General features: G+C 40.4%; 1 protein-coding gene across 1 annotated transcript in view; it reads left to right on the top strand.

The window, feature by feature from the left end:
- The first annotated feature begins 657 nt into the window (after window positions 1-657).
- RGS7BP (regulator of G protein signaling 7 binding protein) overlaps window positions 658-23,510 on the top strand; it is a 36,570-nt gene continuing 13,717 nt past the window's right edge. Inside the window, exons 1-2 of the mRNA XM_065739834.1 lie at window positions 658-816; window positions 3,338-3,504. Of these exons, the coding sequence (XP_065595906.1) occupies window positions 658-816; window positions 3,338-3,504 (326 nt within the window). The remainder of the gene's footprint in view (window positions 817-3,337; window positions 3,505-23,510) is intronic.

Below are 23,510 nucleotides of genomic sequence, written 5' to 3'. Positions count from 1 at the left end.
CCAAGCGTTTGCTCAGAGCCCTACATAAGGCGTTTGCCAGTGAAAGAAGCCGACGGCGAGCGGTGGGTGACCCTGCCAGGCATGCTCCGGGCCGCCTCCGGGTGATCCGCACCAGCTCCGCCGACAGCCGCCGAGGGCCCGAGGCAAGGGAGGGGCGGGCGGCCCCGCTCTGGCTCCCGCTCTACGAAGCCGGAGCGGCGCTGACACCGTCCGTACCCGCGGACCCACCGCCCCCGGCGCGGTCCCCGCCGGCGGCTCCCGGCTGCGGGGCGGGGCGGGGCGGAGCGGGCGGGCGGGCGCGGGTTCCGGCGGGCGCTGAATGGAAGAAGCGCTCCTCCGCCGGGCACGGCCGCGCTCGCACCCCACCCCACCCCGTCCCACCCATTTCCCCCTCCCCGCGCCGGCCCCGGGGAGGAGGACGGCGGGGCATGCCGCCGGCGGGGCGGTTCCGCGGGGACTGACATGCTGCTGAAGGAGGGAAGGCGCCGGCCCCTCCGCCTCCCCCCGCGGTAGCCGGGGCGATGCTGCAGGGCGCTCTCCCGCCGGTGCCAGCCCTCCGCTCGCTGCCGTGAGCGGCGCGGGGCGCGCTCCCTCCCCGGGGCGGCGGCGGCGGCGGCGGCGGCGGCGGCGGCGGCTCCGCGCGGCGGATGCGTGTGCATGAGCTCTGCACCGAGCGGGCGCAGGAAGCGCCCCCGCCCCGCCGCCTCCATCTTCCCGGGCAGCGGGTCCTCGCCGCGCGGCCGCGACGGGGAGCGGCGGGGCAGCGGCTCCGAGGGCGCCTGCCAGAGCCAGCGGGCCCTGGACGACTGCAAGACGGTGGGTACCGACGAAGGGCTTCGCTCTCGCGTTCCGCTTCTCCACGGCGCTCCGCAGCGCCGCTCCCGCCCGTTCCCCTGTTGCCATCGGCGCGGGTGGAGGAGCCGCGCTGCCCGCAGGGCGCTGCCGCGTTCGGGCGGGTCGGTGACGGGAGGGGGGGCTGGGGTCCGCTGGGCCGCAGAGCTGCCCGCGGCCGGCAGCTGCTTGCCGCTGGAGCCGGCCAAATGTCAGCGCGGGATGAGCCTAAACGGGTCAGCCGTCGCTTCTTTTGCATCCGCTCACGTAAACCACCCCCTTGACTTAAAACCACGCTAAACGGGATGCAGAATTTGAGGCAGCAACGCTGTGTCCCTGTTGCACATGCTGCTGCTCGCTGACTCCCCACGGCAGCTGTTGTACGTCTCAGGTAATCCTCTGCATCCATGTTAGTTTTGGGCCATCACATGACAGCGTGGCATTTTTCTCCATTCATGCTCAGACAGTTCGATCCCAGCACCTTCCCGGTGCCGTGCTAAGTGTGTTTAGCTCCACAGCTGGCCTTGGGCCCCAAAACTGCCCTTCTCCCTCATGGCAGAAATTACAAGCAAATGTGTTGCTGCTTCTTCACCTGACAGATCTGTGCCTTGCTGCAGCTCTGTCCAACAGTACTGGAAGTGTTTCTGTTACTTCTGCTCCACCAGGCTCTGGCAGTGCTTTTCTCTGATATGCGAACAGTGCTGGCAGATCTCCACACCGATACTTCAAAACCGGCAGCAGCACCAGAGCTCCAGGGATCAGAGCTGCCAAGGTGGCTCTATAAATACATCCAACAAGTGGATCCCACTGCATCCTGCCTTTCTTCTCAGGAGCTTAATTTGGGTGGTTAAGCACAAGTGCCAGATTTGTTTCTTCACTCTTTATCTGGTAAAATTCTGATTAGAAGTATGACATGATTTACCAATGGATTGTCAAAATGCAGTGAGACAAAATGAGGGATCTCTCTCGTGTTCTGTCTCGATGCTGCAGCATCAGTGTGGTTTTGTTTTCCTTGGCAGTGCTGAGGCTGCTCAGTGTGTCCTCTGCTGGGTCAGGGGATGTCAAGCGAGAACCTGCAGAATGCATCTGCCTTACGGGTGTGGGATGAGGATCTCTGCTTTTTATGATGCAGAATAATTATGCTGTGACACAATGTAGTGCTCTTTCTCCACTGTTTTCTTGTGTCCTCTTAAGCTACACAGAATAAGAGATTTGAAGAGTTGGAGTGTTTTGTCTGGGGCTTTGTTGTTGTGCAGTTTTCTGGTGAGATGAAAGCACTGGGATTATTTACCTGCTCCAGAAACTAGCCAAAAAAATGCGTCCTGATACCAGTCCTTAGTCCTACTGAGTAATTACAGTGGTGAGCATGACTAGCCAGAATGTAAAACTGCCGGGGAAGCAGCTGATTTATTTTCTCTTTCTGAGTATGGCAACCTGAGGGCTGGACTTTCACATTTGGTGAAACTGATAGATAGAATGCAGGTGCCAGACTTGGCTTTTTGCCATGCTTATATGTTGGACATGCCAAAATCTTGATGGTAATGATGGCTGCAGTTACCAGCAGTTACTCTTGTCTGTTTCTATAATTTGTAAATTGAGGTCAAATCAGCAAAACAAAATAAATACGTATTTTGTTATAGCGCTCCCTTCCTTCCACCCCCTCCACCATGCAGGGCAAATGTTCTGATGTGCTTCTTCCAGCAGACAGCAAATGCTTTGTTTCCTTAAAATACCGTCCCACACAGGCAGTCAGTGGAACTGAATAGTCATGGTCTGTCCGTCACTGTGAATCTACTTGGGCTTCCAGCAGCATCCCTATATATCTTCTGGGTATCAGATAGCTGAGGAAAGGTCAGAATGTTTGTTTACCTCTTCACCTGCTTTTTGCTTCCACACCAGGAGCGGTGTTCTCTAGAATCCTAGCTGGGAAATGCCTGTCCAGTAAATCTTCCCTAGCAGTTATTCCCAATCAATTTCAGGTCTGAAATCTGGGTTAGAAGCCGGTGACAGAACAGAAGTCATTACAAAATTAGCAAGATCTCTAGTGTAAAAGCAAACACTGCATTCCAGTCCCCAAGTGTGTCATTAATCAGGAAGCAAGAGAAACAAAAGCAGTCATTTCTGGAGATATTTTCATCTCTTATTGATAGCAAAAAATAACCTACTAGTAAACCAAAGCAGCTGTTTGTCAGGGATTGGTTGCTTTTTCTGCTTTTTTTGTTGTTTTTTTTTTCTTTGCCTGCTTAGTATTTAAGACTAATAAACTTACACTTGCAGAGATTAGAAGCAGAAACAACACTTTCCTGCAGATGAATGTTTGTAGAACACAGGGGGCAGCTGGTAAGGAGGCCATCATTATTCACTAAATCTCAGGCACTCGATCCCATGTGCCATGACATTGGGAGCAGCAAGAACAGACTCGAGGCTGGATATGTGTTTATGAAAAAGCAGCTGTTTTTATCATTGTAGCTCATTGTCTCACCCAAGCACACCATCTGTTTTTCAGCTCGTCCAGGATTTCAATACACAGGTGGCCCTGTACCGGGAGCTGGTGATTTCCATTGGGGATGTCTCTGTCACCTGCCTATCTCTGCATGCAGAAATGCACAGGACCCGGACCCGGGGATGTGAGATGGCCTATCAGGCTCACCAGAAGCTAGCGGCGATTTCCGGGTATGGGGCCTACTCTCGTTTAGTTGAAGCTGTACTCTTATGCATGTCTCTGCTAAATATTCCATTGAGGAGACTTTCATTTCAAGCGCTGACTTGTATTTCTGTTTTAGGGATGGAGATGCACAATCACAAATTCTACCAAATGCTTATATCCTTATTATAGTGCAGTTTGGGGTCAAATCCCTGTCCCTTCACAGAGATGATATCTGACTAATTTCATGTAATGTTTTTTAGGTAAGTCAGGAGGATTTTGCCCTGTATCACCAGACAGTATAAAAAGGTGAAGGGAGAAACCTTGATTTTTAAGACCATTATTAAAACAGCTGCCTTCCTAGTCCTTCCCTGGGTATACCTAACTGAGGAGTTAGAAAGAAGTAACAGTGCTACTAGGAACTTAGCAATATTAGAGGAAAAATAATTAGGTAGAACTATGTAAAGGGGGATTACAAAGTTTGCTTGAAGCTTGTGCTTATTTTCTGTATGTTTTAATACTATTTGTGTTGAAAGGAGGATTGAAGCTTTCCCAGCATATAATTTTGTAATTTATTTCTCTCATGGACTTATTGTATTACATCAGAAGCATTCCTTTCCATGGAGACAGATGTATCATCATGTATCATCACCTACTAGAGACTGTGCCAAAGGAAAGATAATTAGGGATAGAATAATTGTTTTTCAAAAGTTAATTGTTTTCTGTTTTCACGAAGTCCAACTGTTTGTGTGTCACACACAGCAGATGACAGGGGTGTGACATTAACACACCCACCCCTGATCCTCGTCTCTCTAACCATGCTGTGTCAGAGCTTCCTGTTCCTGCCTTACTCAGCATAAACCTAAAAGATTGTGAAATCTTTATTTTCAGCAGCTCTGCCCAATGCTCATAGAATTTTTTTCATCAGATTAACCTATATGAGAAACCTGTCACAGGTTTAGTAAGTAGAGGAAGTCTGATGTAACAAACTCAATGGAAAAAACACTGGTCGGTCATTTGATCTGTTGATCTCTTCAGAAGTAATTTTGTGTAAAGTCTCTTGTGCTGATATTACAAACTGATTTGTTCCTGAAACATAATAGATGCTTTTAAGCTACTAAAGTCTGGGAGAGTTAATTAAAAAACAAAAAGTATGCAGTAACCTGTTCACAGTACCTCAACAAGTGTAGCACTGAGATCATGAAAACAAGCTAACAGCAATGAAATGGATTTTGTATACTTTCAGACTCAGTAGAGAGATAACCAAAACATACATTCAGATATCAGAACCTAGGGCAGATTTTTTCTTACAATCTTTATGTTAAAGAAGAATATAAATGCATGCTCATTCAGAACAGAGAGCTCCTTTAAGTAATCATTTCACAGTTGTGAGTCTGTCACATACACAAAGATGTCCTAAAGGTTGTGCAGTTGTTATGAGACTGACATTTAGCTATCTAAAACTATTTTAAATAACTGTGATAATAATGTGATATCCATAACAACTGGTAGGTGTTAGAAACCCTCTGGAAACGACTTGTTCAGTTTGACAGACGTTTTTCAAGATGTGCTTCATAGCCTCACCCTCCTACAGCTGAGGAAGGGCATATGAGCCAGCCCCACTTGTGTGGTGTGTCTGTGAGGAAGGATGGGAGGTGAAGGAGCAGCAGGGACTCTGTGCAAAACACAAGTGGAAGGAGTGGAGTAGTAAATAGAGGTGCAATCTGTAACTCAGATTGAAGGGCGATGTTGTGCATATGACATAGGATCTGGAACTTAATTTAGTAAGAGGAAAAAGTAGTGAGAGGAAAAATATTCAGAGACAGGGGTATTAAATCAGCTGCAATATTAGAGTCAGGAGAGTGGTGTGGTGCTCCAAAATCACTGGTAGTCAGCAGGTGGGACAAAGGCTCATTTGGTTTGCTATTTTAATTTAAAATGAGCAGCCTTGTGCTGTGCAGACTTCCAGATAACACAACTGATTCCACCTTTGAAAGCTTGTTCAAGATAGCTGTCCTTGCCAATTGCTTTCCCAGCCAGAGATAATTACAACAGTTAACTAATTGTGTTACTGGCTTTAAGATTTCAATACATATCAGCATTTAGTCAGTAACATTCTTTCGGGTTGTAAGTGACCTGAGCTATTGCAGGGCACTTGAGTTTCTTTCAAAAAGGTGGTATCACTTTATCAGATAACATTGAGGAAAAAAATAATGGGGTGGAGATGGTACATTAGTAACTGCATGGGATAGAAGTCAAGAGGAAAAAAAAGGTTTGGCCTTGGGAACATCAGTTCTGGTGTCAGAGAAGGACAGAGGTGTAATATGAACAAGAGAAGATGTCCATTGTAGCTGTAACAGATGTATACACTGATATGCCATCAAAGGGCTTATAAAAAGGCATATCAAAGAACATTGCCTTCCCTCACGTGCTTGCCACTTCCCAGTCAGTTGTTTTGGAATCTCCTGAATCAAAGGCTGCATCTGAACAATTAGTACCTGATCAATACAGGCTCACAGAAAATTTCAGAATTTGTATAAATATGAGGGTGTTCTACTTAGAAAATGCTGAGTTTTAAAAATGACCTCTATACTTAGAGGTCTTTTCCAACCTTGATTGTTTTATGATTCTATGATTCTACACTGTGATGTTTAAAAATGTTACAGATGGATTAATTAAGTTTTTCAAGAAGGGAAACTTCAAATTCCATCTTTAATTTAATACCTCTAATAGCTATTATAGCACTCATCCTCTTTTTAAACTTGCTCTGTTATATATTTTGGTCATAGAGAGAGGTGAAAACTTCCCAAAGAACAGAGTTTACCTGAGTTTACCAACAGTATGACTTTCAGGGAAAAAAAGATTAGAAATAGATATCAATTAAATGGAAATATTCTAGTTCTGGCTAATAATCTTTTAGGAATGAAAGTCAAAGCTCTTCTTTCAGGACTTCTTTCAGGACTTTACATCAATTCCTGTTCACAGTATTCATAATCCATATGAAAAATTCTTTTTTATTTTTAATGATACCATCTTCTGAGGACTGTGATCAAGCTCTGTTTCTTTCATTGCATTTTCTACTCTATTAAAATATCATAAATTAAGTAGCTTGTCTGAATTATGTTATGCATCTTGTAGTATCAGAAGTTATCATGAAACTCAGAGGAAGTAAAGCAGCAAGAAAATGGATCAGCATTTTTTTTCTAAAGATAAACCAAAGGAAAGAGAAAATGCTTGGAACAAGAGGGAGAAGGAAAGAAAACGTGCAGATCTCTATTTTGGAATCTTATTTTTTTTGGCTGATAAATACTCTGGTGGTATTTTAGATCAGAAGTTGAAAGTTTGGGATGTGAATAGAAATATAGCTCAGAACTGTATTTTAAGGCACAGTTCTTCACAATGGTACAGACTTCTTAAAATGTCCCTTTCATACTCTCAAGCACTTGACATGATTACATAATGCAAGTATTTCTGGGTGCATTTGTCACACTGGAACTAAAACTGACCATGTCTCTCTGATAGTCTGATATAAATGTTGATAGTGGCTGTTTCTTGAATAAAATAGAAGCCTCATCTCTGTGCTTTGAGAAGATCATGCAGGAGGTCCTCCTGGATGCTGTGCTTAGGTACATGTGAGATGATGAGTTGATTCAGGATAGCCAGTACAGCATCACTAAAGGCAGACTGTGCCTGACCAATCTGGTGGCCTTCTGTGATGCAGTGATGGTATCTGTGGACAAAATAAGGGCAGCTGGTGTCATATACCTGTACTTGAGCAATGCCTTTGATGTTGCTTCATACCACATCTGTATTTCTAAATTGGAGAGATATAAATTTGAAAATTGGACTTTTTGGTGTATAAAAAGTTGCTTGGATGGTCGCAGCCAGAGAGCTGTGGTTAACAGCTCTACTTCTAGCTGGATGCTGGTGATGATTGGTGTCACCAGGAGTCCATAATGGGACCAGTGCTCTTTAACATCTTTGTCACTGACACAGACAGTGAAACTGGGACCTGGAAAGTCATGTCAAGTAACCCCATGTGATCCTAATGAGGTTCAACAAGGTCAAGTTCATTGAATTGGGGTTGGGTTAAGAAAATCCCAAATACAGAGTATTCCTTGAGGGCAGCTGCTCAGTGAGGTATTTTGGGGATTTGGTGGGTGAAAATCTCAATGCAAGCCAGAATTGTATGCTTGCATCCCAGAAGCCCAGCTGCATCCTGAGCTGCATCAAAAGAGGGGAGGACAGCAGGCCCAGAGAGGGGATTGCCCCCCTCTGCTCTGCCTTCATAAGGGCTTGTCTGGAGCTCTGCATCCAGGCCTGGGATCCTTAGCACAAGGAAGAACATGGAGCTGTTGGAACAGGTCCAGGGGAGAGTCACAAAGATGATCAGAGGGCTGGAGCACCTCTCCTGTGAAGAAATGCCAAGGGAGCTGGGCTTGTTCAGCCTGGAGAAGAGGAAGACATTCCACAAATTAAAAAGAGCTTATAATCAGGAGGGAACTTTCTGTATGATCTCATAGTGAAAGTACAGTGGGGAATGGTTTTAAACTAAAAGAAGGGAGATAAAGGTTAGATCTTTGGGGTACGTTTTTCACTGAGAGAGTGATGAGGCACTGGCACAGGCTGTGGATTCCCCATCTTTGAAGGAGTTGAAAGCCAGGTTGGATGGGGCCCTGGACAGTCTGATCCAGTGCATGGCAACCCTGCCCATGGCGTTGGAGTTGGAACTGGATGATGTTTAAGGTGCCCTCGAACCTAAGCCATTCTGTGATGCTACAGTTCTATGAAGTGGAACTGTGCGAGGAGTTCAGGGATGCATGGCAATGTACACAGATGCAAACTTAACTTTAAAAGTAATTGTCCCGGGTTGTTCAGACTAATGTTGGAAATTCCAGACCTTGAAAGGAATAAACTCCAGTTATAGGGTAGAGACCAACCATCTTGAATGCAACTCTGCAGAAGAGGACCTCGTGGTTCTGGTGCATGCCATGCTGAAAATGAGCCTGCAGTTTCTCTTTGCAGCAATCACAGCCAACAGCATCCTTTGCTACGTTAGGAAGTGTCACTAGCAGGTTGAAGGAAATGATCTTTCCTCTCTGTTCAGCACATATCTAGAATATTGTGTCCTGTTCTGGGTTCCCCAGTAGAAGAGAGAAAGAGACATACCAGTATGTCACAGCATTTAAGATATCTGAAGAGCTGACAGAACATGCATTGTTTGGTTTGAAGAAGGGAAGGCTTGGAAGTGGCATTTGTCCCTGTATATAAATACCTGATGGGATAATGTAAAGAAGACATAGCTAAACTCTTCTCAGTGGTATCCAGCAGTAGAACAAGAAGTGGTGAGCACAAAGTGAAATAAAATAAATTTGATTAAAACATGTTTTAAAACCCTGTTTTACTGGTGCCTGGAGATGTGGAATCCCCATTCTTGGAGACAATAGGAGCTCAGTGAACACGGCCCTTAGTGACCTGCTGTAGTGGATTTAAGCAGCAAGAGAACTAGATGACCTCTTGCTGTCCTTTCGGCCTGTGACTAAAGTCTCAGTAAATCTCCTCAGGATTTATGTTGATCTGTTTCTGTTACTTTTACAACACAATTGTTATATGTTAACTTCTGCTGAGTTCAAGTAAAGTTGAGGCAGTAGGCCTAAAAATAACGTCCTGATTGCGTTCCTGTGTTTCTTGCAGCACATAGAAGTGCTTCCATAGTGTTGCTTTAGTTTTAGTTCATTTCCACTTTTGTTTTCTTTTACAGTCCTCACTAGAATTCTGTTGCTTTCCTTAGGCATTAGAGGGTAGGTTCTCAGGTATAATTTTTATTAGGTCAGTTCCTAAGGTTGTGCTCAGACACTTCGTTGACATCCAGCTGTAGCTATATATTTATTCTGAATTTTTAATCTGAATTTTCCCTAAAGAATGAGACTTTAAAATGGCTGTGTACTTACTAAAGCATACATGCAAGCAAAAAAGGTCTGCTCTAGAGTATTTTAGAAACTGAGAAAAAAGGGGAACAGGCTTGTAACTTTGTGAGAGCTGTATTAAGACAGACATAATAGAAACCGTGTTAACTGTTTCACTTAAGGTGTTAAATAAAGCACTGCTGACAAGCAGTATATCTCAGCAGAAACAGAACATGGCAATGCTCAGCTCAACAAGAATTTTTATAATCATGAATCAAGAACAAGGCAGACAGAGTCTGTCTGTCAGCAGAGAGAGCAACAAACTAGGGCTCACCCAAGCTAGGTATCAACCATGCAGCATGTATCAAGATCTCTGCCCTCCACAGCTGTGTTTATAATCACTGCTGCTTAACTCCCTCTCTCACTGTGTGTGCCAGGGGTCAATGCTGATCTCTGGAAATTTGAATTAAAGGCACTGCCCCTGTGTTCTTCTTCCACTACAGTTTATGTCGTAATAGACAAATTAAAAGTTAAGAGTAAAGTAAATGCTTCAGAGAGGTTGTGTCATGATACAAGAATATGACCTGTTGGAAGTATAATTGAGTATTAAAAGTAACATGATAGCTTGTAAGAAAACATGTTTGGGAATGTTTTGGGAAGGAAGCTCAGATATGGATATACAGTGAATTTACCCTTTACAGACACATAAGTGTGCAACAAGTACACAATAGCTTGCTCCTCTCAGAAGAATGAGACTCATGGACACTGCTCTCACTACATTTTAAATGTTCTTAAGTTATAGCTAAACCTGTGCACCTAAAATAATGGAAAGGCATTGAAAAGCTAAGGACATTTCCTATGGAACTGAGTTAAAATGAATTCTCTTGTTGATAATACAGTGTTTACTCAATTTAAGTTGCAAGAAGAAAAAGAAAGAAATCATTTAAATCAGATACCTCAAGTTCCAATAACGAAATCTTTGAAAGCAAATTGTGAAGAAGAATACAAGGTTACTTACAAAAACTAGGGTTCTCAAAATAGCTAACCTCCACAGTCCCAGTTTTCCTTTTATATCTTTGTCTTTGGAGTGTTAATATGTCCCTTTACAGATCTGCCTTTCATAACTGGGGGCCAGATTCAGCCAAGGCAAGTGTGCATAAAAATTTAGTATTTACTTCCCTGTGCAGAACAACAATTTAAAAAAAAACCTGAAAGTTCTACATCTGCAGTGACACAAAGTCATGTTATTTTGATGGAGTGGAAGGGAGACTTAGCACCTTGCTTTAGGGTAAGCCTAATCAGCAGGCAGAAGTGGGGCACTCTTCATTGTCCAAGTTCTGAAAAGGCTGATCTCATAGACACCAACATCCTCAGGGCACACTGTCACACACAAACAGTTTTGGGCTCCTGACAGTAAACAAAGGCAGCTACCACTTTCTTCTAAACCAAAGTTAAAATTGACTCAACTTACTTTTAGATTGCTAGTTCTTGTCTCAGAAAAAAACACCCAGACTTCCAGACTACTGCCAAGCAAAAGTGGGAGATGAAGGCAGAACAGACATCATCTTCATCATTCAATTTATTTGCAGTCAGGCAGGAACATAGCCCTGTAGCTTTTCCCCTGTGGAACGACCTGAAACAGAGAGGTAACTGCAGGGCAAGGAGGGCACATTGCCATCACCTGCCCAGCTGAGGTAGTGCTCCAGGGAGCAATGTGGTGCAGGGGCTTCACTCTGCTTTGGCTTTAAGCGGTACCAGTGTGGATAAATACTGAAAAGTGTTTAAGGAAATACCTTGGTCGTTATCAGAGTTTGCATTCTAGTCCTTGCTGCTATGACTTCTGTGTCTTTTAGGCAGATAAAACACAGCAATCTGCAGAAGAGCACAGTGCCATGTGGTTTTTAGCAGTCTGGTTTTAACCTGTTAAACTCTTCACCTACTCACAGCCTTGGTTTAGGCCTGGAGCAGGTTGCAGGTTTAGGGTGGTTTGGCTTCCATTTAGACCTGACTTCTGCATTCAGCCCTCCATTCTGGATCCCAGCCTACAGAGGATCAGTATTGGAACAGCATTTCAAAAAGAGCGAGCTGCCATATTTTAAGTCCTCCATTAGCACGCTTGTGTGTCATATGTATATAGCATTCCACTACAGCTAACTCAGGAATCACAGAGTGTCCAGCTGTAGGTATGTTCTGTTCCATGATAATTAAATATTTGAAATCATTATCAAACCGTTAAGTCTCAACTGATCATAGCATCAAATTAAGCATTCCTTCACCAGGAATAATTCCAGTGCTGTCAATTAAATATTCGTGTTTTATTTATGTTTTTTCATGACAAATTCATGTTTTAAAATTAAACGTATACTGAAGTGTTTCCACTATTGTACACATTATCCCTGGATGCTGTTTCCCCTTTGCTGGGTACACTTGCTGATCTATGTTTAGATTTTCTACATTTTTATCTGTAGGAGGAGAAATAGATTCAGTTACTTACACATGAACAATTGATTTCTTGCCTGTGGACTTGGTATAAGAATTCAAATGCTGTCATATTGTGCTGAATTATGTACTCAGAATTGTTGTAGAAGCTGCCTTCTCCTAGCAGAAGAAAACAAGTTTGAAGTGAATAAGCAAAGAAAAGCTGATGCTTCTTACCTCTATCATGGCAGGAGAGATGGTTGCAAATGAACTGTTGATAATTTTGCCAGTATGGGAGATGGTTAAAAGGCAAAATACTAAAATGTGCCATGTTTATACAGCAACCTCCAATTACTTCCACAAGTTCTGGGGCATTTAATTTAGCTGCAGACTTACCAAAACAGTGTACATATGGCCTTGCTATTCCTTTTTTATCCTTCAAGTGGAAATTACTAATGCGTCTGTGCAACCGTTAATGCAGAATACTGGATGCCCAAGGAAGACTTTGCACAGGCATCTCTGAGCAGAAATAGTCATTTCAGAATGAAAAAAATGTATTGCCAATTTGCAAAGTGAAATGGAGACTAAAGCGGAATTAAAAAATTTAAAGTGAAAATATGCAAAGTTCCTTCTGCTATAATACTGCTTTCTGAACACATTCTAGCAACAGATGGTTTTTAAAAAAATCTTATATAAATTTAAACTTTCTAGGTAGCTATTCCTTTTTGCTTTTTTTTAAGCACATTCAGGCTTTCTCGGTCTCTCAGCTGTGATTTTTAACTTAACTGCTTGTACAGACTGGATCTGAGAAATACATGGTGGGGCTATGTAAAATGCTTCTATTACACTACAATTTCTATTTCAAATGGAAGGCTTTTTTTTATTATTCAGAGCACTTCTAGAAGCATTTGATGCATGCAGCATCTCAAATATTACCTTATTTTGAGCACCGTAGTAGTAATCTGTTTGATGATCCAGTTTACACTGCTTCCAGTGCAGCAGTCACATTGTGGAGCTAATAAAATATTTTCTCTTTCTCTTTTTTTTTTTTTTTTTTTTTTGTTTTATTTGGAGGAAATATGAATACATTGTTCCTTACTACTTCTTGTTTTACTCCTATGTCATTCTGATCTGTTTTTTGTTGTTGTTGTTTTTGCTTTTTTGTTATTCTGAAATATGGAAACACTGAAATTTATGTTACAAATAGGTAAGTTATTCAGAGCATACAAGTGCTTTGTGGAATGTCCTTTGGAAAATTATTTTTTCAATTTATATTCAAAATAGTTACTAGAGACAGAAAAAAAAAAGAGAATTCAAACCAGTCATCTGGCTTAGTGTCCTGAGGATGGTCAACAGCAGATGGCATCAGTGCCTGCAGCAGAGTTCCTTCTAAATCCCGTATGGTAATGGTTTATGACAATCATACAGCACCAAATACCCAAAGCACTCCATCCATTTTCAAGCCTGTTTGGGAAATCTGACCCATCTGGAAGAATGTGATTGGTATCTGCACCAATCAGAAAAATAAACCATCCCTCAGGAGATACTTAATACTTGTCAAAGATTCAAGTGCTCCATAACTATTAATAAGTGAGTGTAGATATGACTTTTTAATATTTAAGTTTTGCAGACTTTTGAAAGATAAAGTTTATAATGTTTCATAATGAGTAGCAAGTCATTGAGAAACATTTTAAAGAACTTGGAGGAGGAATCCATAGGCATCATGAGTTTCATCTGTCTAGATGACTAGATCTTATTGCTCTCTCCAACCTTAATGATTCTATGATTTTAAAGTTGTAAGAGTCCATATGGTGATTGGGTTTGAGCCTGTGGACTGGTACAGACCTGTCCTTGCTCTCACTACTCAGAAACTAAATTGAGGATAACTTGCATAGGCTGAGAATTTCTTTGGGAAACTAGAAAATTGCTTCCCATTCAGTTAATCTAACTCTATCCTTCTTAGTAATCACATATGTTTTCTGAAAGGTCTGTGCTATGGTCTGGATTTATGTATTATATATAGTGTCTGGTATTTAATTTGAGGTAGTGAGACATCAAGTCAGATTGCTGGTCCAGATCAGGCTAGAGCTAGGCAAGGCTGACTTGAGAACTCACCTAAAGATTGCTTTTGTCTAACTTGACACTGCACCTCCTCAGTGAGAGACCTGATAAAAAGGTAAACATTAGGGCAACACTTTTTCTCTTCATTTTACCATGTTCAGTTTCAGTCCTTCACTACTCCTCAGGCCATCCCCTGAGAGGCATATGGCAAAGGATGAGAGCTACTGGATTATAATCATTCCATAACAGTTCCTTCTCTGCTGCTTCTTCGTCTTCCCACTTTTCCTATTCTCCAGCATGGGCTCCTCCTAGGACTGCAGTATTGTTAGAAAAATCTGCACCAGTAAGGGCTCTCCACATGTGCTAGTTCCTTCAGAAATATCAATCTGCTCTAGCATGGAATTATCCATGGAGTGCAGGATAAATCTGTTCTGGCAGATTCTTCTCCATAGGCTATGGGAATGTCTGTTCTGCCATGGAGAAGCTCCTCCTTCTTTCTCTGACCTTGATGTTCTCTTGTTTCTCACTCTTTTTCTTCTATCTCTCTATGCTGTATTCTGCCCCATTTGAAATAAGTTTTCACTGATGCATTACACATTAGACTAATGGTCCCAGCAGTGTCCTGCAGCAGAACTATTGTGCAGCTTGCTGGGATTGTCTGTGTCCCATGTAGGGTAGTCCTGAACCACCACTCACATAAGCCAACCTTCAGTCCCCAAGTTCTTGTCACCTCCATCTACTACACCTAACCTTGCCTAAGGATACACTGGAGGAATTTTGAATAAAATTTTGCATAATAGTGCTGCTTTACTTAAGCTTAAGTTCTGTCAGATGATAATAAGCAGTTTGTCTCCTGGTGGAAAAGTCTGGATAGACTTGTATTAATTTATTTCTCATCAATATCCAAGGTGACCTGATAGCAGCCTTTCAGTATCTAAAGAGGATCTACAGGAAAGAATGGAACAGACAGTTGTTAGCAGAGTCTGTGGTGATGGTACAAGAGGAAATGTTTTCAAACTTAAGGAGGGTCACCTATATTTAGGCTGGATATAAGGAAGAAATATTTTAGAGTGAGGGTGGTGAAGCATTGGAACAGGTTGCCCAGTGATGAGGTGGATGCCCCGTCCCTAAAGACTTTCAAGGCCAGGCTGGACCAGGCTCTGAGCAAGTTTCCAGCCTGTCCAGGTTGAAGAGGTTAAAGAGCAATTAATAAATTCATTTTAAAGGCAAGGTTGCTGCATCTCTAGTACCTCATATAGTGAATTCTCAAAAGAATTTTAGAACTTCAAGTGAAAAAAAAAAAAAGAGTAGACTTCAAAAAAATGAATAACCTTCAATTTTTCCTTGGGGAATATTTCTGAAAGAGAAGGGTGAGCTGTGTAGACCAGACAATATATGACTGTTGGTGTTAAGGTAATGTCTATGGAAGATTTTTTTAAATTAATTTTTGAATATATTAACTTTTTTTAAAAAGGATATTTCCTACTGATACTGTTCTAGGTAGACTATTTGAGCTTGGAAATATCTAAACTTCTGTAAATTTTGTTGTTAGAAATGTCTCAGTGATATGAGATATTGCACTGAGTCTTTGTTCTACTTATACTATAGTATAACCAGAACAAATCCCACAGATTTTCCCTTCTCCAGCTAACCAGAATCTGTCCTGAAAACTTCCTTCTGTTACTGAAAACTATTAAAGATAGTAACTGCTTCAAAACAACAATTTAATAAAAACAACCTATCAACAATTTATAGGTATACTAGAAAGAATTAGCCTTGTCCTTCCTATGACTGGGCTGAGATGTTGTGCAGCACTGGCATCACATTATTACAGCACATTAGTAGAACATAAAAATAACATGCAATGCTGAAACTGGAGCAATGTGCATGAAATACATGTATTTTAGAAGAAAAAAAACAATAACCCTAGCAGATGGGAGGAACACAAATAATGTTTTCTCAAAATCTGTACAAAGGAGAATGTACTCAGTTGATTTTTCTACTCAAAAGCATGAATGGTTACGTTATAAAAAAGTAAATGATGTGCTTAAGATAGAAGAGCAGAGGCAGCTTAAGTTGCACCTGAATCATTAGAAGAGGAGCCTCTGGCTGCTTGCCCTCAGCAAGAAAAGAAAATAATCATTTATTTTCTGCAGTGTATGTCACACCTTATTTTCTAGCAGAACCATAATCTCCGAGGTTGGTCTTACAGCACTTTTTGCAGCTGATATGTATTTCTAAACTGCACTGTGGAGCACTGCATTGATGTGATCAATTCATTTTCACTTTTGATTTGCCAAAGGCTTATTTTCTTCTAACTGATGTGATAAATCCAAAATGCATATTCCTTATTACAGATGTAGATCATCTCATAATACTTCACCTCTACTGTTACTGTTCATTAAAATGATATTTTGCTGTATATTAAAGTATGTTATTTGTCAGTGCTTGCCAAAAGGTATATCAAATGCTTTTGATAATTTAGCTGATTTTTTTAACCACAGATAGTACATTTGCATGCATTTTTAAGTGTTGCTGATAGGAATAGCGAAGTAATTCTCTAAAACAGTCACATGCTCTGCTGCGACTAAAGCTTATAAGTTAAATTCAGATTTATAGCAGCTTTGTTTAGTTCTAGCAGACTTAAATTTCAGTTATTTCAATGGAACTGTGAATGCTGTATACAAGTAGCAATTCAGAAAAGCCTGAAAGTGTTGTCCAGTTCTAACAAACATTTTGGCTGTAGAATAAGATCATCTGTCAAAAATTTTGAAAAGAAAAAAATTATATGTTTCTTTGGAGTTGAAAAATATAAAGTGTTTTCACACTTTACTTTTTTCTTTATTAACTCTTTACCTTCTCTTTACCTTCCCTGCCTTTAAGGAGGGACATGTTAAACATGAATTATTGTATCTTAAAATGGTTATTCAAAGCGGCACATTCACTGTTCCTACAAGAGGTAGAAAATATAATGGCTGGTATGAGAGCCCCCTCTATAGGTATTTCTGTAATATCATCTTAGGAAGAAAAACATTACACTTCTTGATAGTACTTCATAAACACGTTCAATTGAATAACTTTACCAAATATAAAAGTCAGAATTTTATAGAAAGAAAAACATCAATTTTACCAGTGGTCAAAATATAAAAGAAATGTAATGATATTATAGATCTATTTTAGTCGTACTTACAAAAAAAGTTGCTTATAATTTCAATAGCAGCCTAATGAGCCACACAAATGAAATTAATGGCTTTTAAACAAACATTAGCATTTTCTTTTTTTGTAAGTACTTCTAGTGCTTGTATATATCAGAGCTGTCAGACTGCAGAGGTGTGGCTGTGATAGTAATGTGAATTTCTTGGAGTTCTGTGCTATGGCACCCTGGTGCTATTGTATTCGTGTGATAATTACAGAAATTCCTAGTAAGGAAGGGACAGGATATTAGAAAATATTTAATAAACATAATTTAGCAGAGGGAAAATAAAAATGAAAATTTAAGCCACTTTTCTTAGACAATCAGCAAGTGCTTCTATATCAAGTAAGTAATCTTAAGACCTCATGGAAAGAAGTATGGTTGTTTAGAGTAATAAGGTAGCCATATTCCTTTCCTTCATACAGAACCTTTATTATTAAGAAGAATTACACTCCTTCCCTCCCCCCAAAGAAAGGAACAACTTGCTTTGTGTGAAGGAACCCATCCTCTTAGTTCCACATGCAAATCAAAGCCTCCAGTTTTCTAGTGAAAATGGGATTGGAGTGAAGCCTGCTATAGTTACTCAGCTGTATGCCAGCTTGTATGTGCCTATTTGCATGTACCCTACATGCAAAATACTCTCTTAGGCAGATTTCCCCTTCCTCATAATGTGGGAACACATGTGCCTTGAAGCTTCACTGACAAGTCAGCGGGCTGACTCTGCGTAGCAGCAGTCCATACAGTCTCCCTTTGGTTCCTCCCCACAGGGGACGTCCGTTGCATTCATCCTGACAGGGAGCAGTGTTGCCCTCTCAGGGAAAGTAGGCCCAAGAAGCACTGACTGTACAAATGCTATAAAAGTTATCAGTACATGTTGGTCTTACCTCAGTGGACAGGGAGAAGCCAAGAGATTTCTGTTCTATGGTGGATGAAGGAAGTGAGCGTGATTCCTGTTCTTGTGACAGCTGTGCTTTAATGCCAGTGGTGAGGCTGCTGGCTCATGGGCAAGTGCTCAGTGCTGTGATAGTTCTTGTATGACACTTGAGGTTATTAAACAGTGACAACACAATTTATCACAGCAGTTATATGAGATTGTATTATTATGAGATTTTTTAATATTTAAGTGGTCTTCATCAAGAAACTAGGTGGACTGACAGAAACTGAAGTGAGAGTAATAACAAGTTTGGGGATAACAATACAAATTTGCATTAACTTCTCTATATACATGAATACCAATCAGTATACATATCTATTTAATAATTAATCTATAATCAGCATTCTAAAAATTATGTCCCCTGTTCAACATTTCTCACAACTTGGACATAGAGGCATAGGAAATTACTGTGAGGTGAAATTGGAGATTCTTTAAAAAAACAACACAGAACATATATCAAGGATTATAAAAGAAATCTTTATGTATGTTGGCATCTGAGTATGTGGCTGTAAGAGTTAAAAGTGAGGCTTATATGCATGCAAAGGAGAGAATAGTTTGGTTGGGTGAAAGGAATGCTTGTGGTCAGTATTGCAGTTAAATGCTAATTAACCAGTTTGAGGCTGTTAGTAAGTGTAGTGGCCTGGAAATATTTAAAAATATTTTTCTTGGGTATCACTTCCGTTATTATATTTGCAAATGGGAGAAGATTTTTGCCAGCAGTTCAATTACAGACCCTCCATTCTCTTGAAAAACAAAACAAAACAAAAACAAAAAAACAAAAAACAAAAACAAGAAGAGATCTGAAAATGTACATATCAAAGGTGCTTCTAGTTCATATTTTTATGCTGCTCAGAAATCTGAGTTTACAGAAGAATATATGAGATTTACAACAAAAAAGTCAATGAAAATACCTATTAACGTGTCTTCCAATGATTGTTCCATCTTATCTGTGAATAGGAAGCCACTGAGAAATTCAGACTGACTTACAGGCCAGTCTTCTTGTGTATAGTTGCTAGTTTCTTAGTGTGCACAATTAAAAATTCTGCCAGCAAGGCTGAAGAATTTCTAATGAAAGGTGTTCAACATTTCTTCTTCTCAGGGATTAAATAGCAGTCTAAGGGACATTCTGTTTTCTTATACATGTGCTCTAGCCCTCAATCTCACTCCCAGTGACAAAGGAAAGGGAGAAATCCCTTGAAAATCATAAGGAAAGCTCCCATGATGATGATGACTCATATCAAATCTTAAGAATTTTTAACATTTGAAACAACACAGAGAAAATGTAGTAATCCAGTTTTATTAAAATCTTCCTCAAGAGATTTACTGACAAGAAGTTCCCATACTTCTGGCAGTGATAATCTTTAAAGAATCATTGTTTTCAGTAGAAATTCATGGATTTTGCTTCAATTAGGTAAGAGAGAAGAGTGTATCTGTAGACCTGTGTCTATTTATGAGAAAATGCTTTTGTGACTGAACAGAAAAAGGTCATTGTTGCCATCTGCAGCAGCTTTATTTTGTGCAGGTTCCACCTTGCGCAGAGAACATGAGGAGGCAATGTCCTACAGGTGGAACATGCAAATAAATGTCTTGCTTGTCCATTACTAGTTGTGTAAGTGCAGAAAGTCTTATTTAGGACAGAAAGTCTTTCTCAGGAAGAAAAGTTTAGGCATTCAGGAACATCAGGCACTTCAACATGCTTCCCTGTATACTGGGACATTGGCTCTCAAGGGCTTTAGTTATTGAGTGAAATGAGCAGTATTTTTGGATAGCTAAATTCTGGATCTGGATGTTGGTTCTGGCAAGTATGTGGATCTCCACATGCTTTGCTACCCATTACTGGTATGGGAAGCTCAAAGGAAATTACTTACTGTATTCCAATAATTCTGTGTGACTGGGGAAAAAAAGTTGCATACAAATCTAATGCAGTAATTCCATGGTGCTAACTGGAAAACAGTGTTCATGCACGCGTAAGGAAAATGTGGGACAAATCAAAATAATAAAAGCCCCCTTGAGTCCTTTTATTATCTAAATATGTATTGTATTCGAGAAATAGAAACAAGTATATATAACCTAAAGTTTAGAAAGTTAAAACCCTATTCCAGGGGAAGAAAACATGGCATGTTCCGGTTATGCAGTATTTTGCTAGATGTTTGTGCGGTAGTTGGTTAGATGAATTTTAGGAAGTTACATTTACTCCTCAGACTGCATCTTACAGCAAAAATCAGAATCCTACTCTAATTTAAAATTCATCCAGTTTTGTGGCAACTCTTACAGAGAATGGTGAAATAATCGGGAGCCATAAATGTGAAACAAAGCTGCTAGATACTGGACTTGAATATGCTAGTGTTGTTCAGAAATAACAGTGTTCTTCAGAAGAATTACTCCTGATTTATACTAAAACAAATCAAATTTAAATCTGGGCTGTATGTGTTTTATCTTCTTTGCTTAATACCAGTATAATTGCAGTAGAAACTGCTCTTACCATCTGCCCATTTGAAAAGAATTGGCGTTAGATTTATGATTGTTGCATATGCAGAGAGCTGCCCATCTCAGCAGCTAAGTGATTACAGATCAAATGAGTACAATTCACATAATATGTACGTTGCTTTACAGTGAAAGAAACAGCAAACACAACTGCAGAGACTGTTTAGGTTTAACCTTTTTAAACCAGAAAGAGTTCTATGGATTAAGGCAAGATAAAAAGTACTATAAAATATTGTAAAATATCTAGTAGAAATGCTAAGTGTGTGAGGAATCTTCAATTAGGTACAGATTTTAAGAATTATATAGTTTATCTCAGAGTAATTTCGTGTATATTTGTGTGTTTTGTATTGCTGTCACTCCTAAGCATAATTTTCAGTTTCAGAATTAGCATTCTAAATTGTTAAACTACTGTTTATGCAGTTGCTGAAAATATTCATGTTCTTATCCTTTGAAAACAATGTGAGATTTGAACAAGAATCCATTTCTAGCAAATATACTTTTTTTTTCATATGCAATGAAGGACTTGACTGTGAAAGAAAAAAAATAATGTCAGGTAGTGATTTTTTTCAGGAAAAATATTCTGGGACCTAAGAGAATCAAACATTTTCAGAGCTGGAGTCACTAAGAATAGAAAGAAATATTAGAGCAAGCATCTGAAAATGTATCTTCAAAGTATCTTTAGGGAAGGAGGGATCACTTCTTGTTCTGCTCCAATAGCTTTATTCTGTATCAACACTGAGGCAAAGAATCCTACTGCACATATGGTTCAATTTTTCAGCAAATATAGTTGTCAGTTTAGATGTAGAAAATTGGATGTGACTGAAAAGAATTGCTCATATTACAGTCTAGCCAAAGAAGGTAAAGCTCCTTTGGTGGGCAGGTTTATTAACATTTATACAGTCCTAAAGAAACACAATCCACAGTAACTGCATTGTGTGCTAGTTGTTTCCTATCTTTTTGATGATTTCTGGTTGTAACAGACAAGGAGTTGGGACCCATCTTCCTTTTTCCCTTTTTACTAAGCCCAGTGTGGTTTCTTTTCAGTTTGTAGTCTTTTCCAGCCTTCTCTCTCTCTTTCTTTTCTCCTCTTTTTTTTTCTGGCTGCATTTTTTGCATGAGTAAGCATTCTTCAATGAGGTTACCACTACTGTGGTTCTTAACAATTTTCATTAGCATGTACAAACATCGGTAGTCTTCCTTGATGAACTGTGGAAATGCTAAAATTCTTTCTGGACAGTTCTTGAAATCTTCACTATCCCATTTGATTTCTCATATCACTGGGATGGACAGTAACTCTTGAGGAAAACCACACAGTTTTTCCCTCATTATAGGCAGATTATGGCAAGTCCTTGCACCAAATGTTCCTCAGACTTCTCCCTAATCCTGCCCACTGAGCCACAGGCAAAGCGTTACTCCAAGGTCCATTTTATATTGGCTTTTTCTGTTTTCTTAATCCAGAATGTATCTGAGCATTTTCTTCCTTAGTGTTACTAAGTGGCAGATGGAACATTCTATCTAGGCCATGTCTGATTTTCTTTGTCAGAAATAATCATGAATCTCAAATACAGGAGTTTCATTTGAATAGAGCTCCTGTGAAATTGTATCTGCACAAACAAAAGGGTCATCTTTAAAACACAGGTTCTAAGACCTCATCTAAGGTTTCCTGACAAAAGATCTGGGCTTAACATTTCAACTGGATCATGTATCCCAGCATGAATAGTGATCTCTTACCTTTAGTCAGAAAGAACCTACTTTACTGGTTTAAATAGACGTTCTCTGCTGTAGGTCTCAAAGTCTTTGGTCTAGATTGGTGTTAAGAAGTTATTGGAACATTAGCAACCCAGTCTAGTATTGCTACAAATAGCTTACCAGGTAAGCTGCTTTGGTTCCCATAAGGAAATCTGTGAGTATAATTTTATTTTGTTTTCAGGAGCATTTTTTTAAGTACCAGTTCATTCATAGGAAATTAAATCAGTGTAAAGAGTTCCAGAACTCTTATTGTTGTGAAAGCATCATTTGTCATTTCATCATATCTGAAGATGTAATGGCTAAAATGCTGACTTTCCCATCTTAACACTTACTCCCCTGCTGAAAGTAGAGGGCTCTGAAAACCAATTTATCATGTTATAACCAGGTAGATGACTTCTTTAGCACTCACAGAAACAGTAAGTTTAAAAAGCAGTATGTTTATGCCAATGCATCATTCTCAGCCTACAAAAGTAAAATTTAATGCACAGTTTTACAGGTATGTTTGAGAACTGTATCCTGAATCTGGGTAAATTATTTTCATATTGTCCAAAGCAAATTGGAGAAATGAGATTACAGTTCCTGTTTTCAAAATTGTTACCACAGGTAACCTCTGGAAAGACAGCTTTTCTGAAAGAAAAAACAAGCCTCTAACTTCCCGTTCTCCTCACAGTGCAGTATGGCTGATATTTTAAATGTTGGGGAAAAAAGGAAATTCACAGAATTCATAGAATCACAGAACTGTAGGGGTACCCCTAGAGATCATGGAGTCCAACCTCCTGCCAAAGCAGCTCCCTAGCCCAGGTTGCACAGGTAGGCGTCCAGGCGGGTCTGGAACGTCTCCAGAGAAGGAGACTCCACCACCTCTCTGTGCAGCTGTGCCACTGCTCCGTCACTGCACTGGGAAGAAGTTCCCACACACATTTGTGTGGAATTTCCTGTGCCTCAGTTTGTGGCCATTTCCCCTCATCCTGTCACCACCACACACTGCAGAGAACTGTCCAGCCTCATCCCTTTGTCTCAGACAGAAACTGTAGAATCTAATGGTTTACAACTGTTTAGTTTATGATTAGGGTTGATCTGATCAACCCTAATCATCTGATCCATCCTATGTAACCTCAACTGTGACTGTGAAAGTGGCCCTGCAGTTTCCTTGTGCAGCTGCATCAGGATCCAGGGTAACTGCAACTGGATGGTAAAAGAGTATTTAGGTATTACCAGGAAATATCTCGTCAAAGATTCAAAAGAGAAAAAGAGAACTCAGACACTTATTTGATAAAAAGTATCTTTTAT

Source organism: Cyrtonyx montezumae, unplaced genomic scaffold (assembly GCF_038088225.1).
Source record: "Cyrtonyx montezumae isolate F1298 unplaced genomic scaffold, pur_monq_1.0 scaffold_25, whole genome shotgun sequence".
Taxonomy (NCBI): Eukaryota; Metazoa; Chordata; class Aves; order Galliformes; family Odontophoridae; genus Cyrtonyx; species Cyrtonyx montezumae.
The sequence above is the reverse complement of the archived record's forward strand: the minus strand, read 5'-3'. Positions and strand labels throughout refer to the sequence as shown.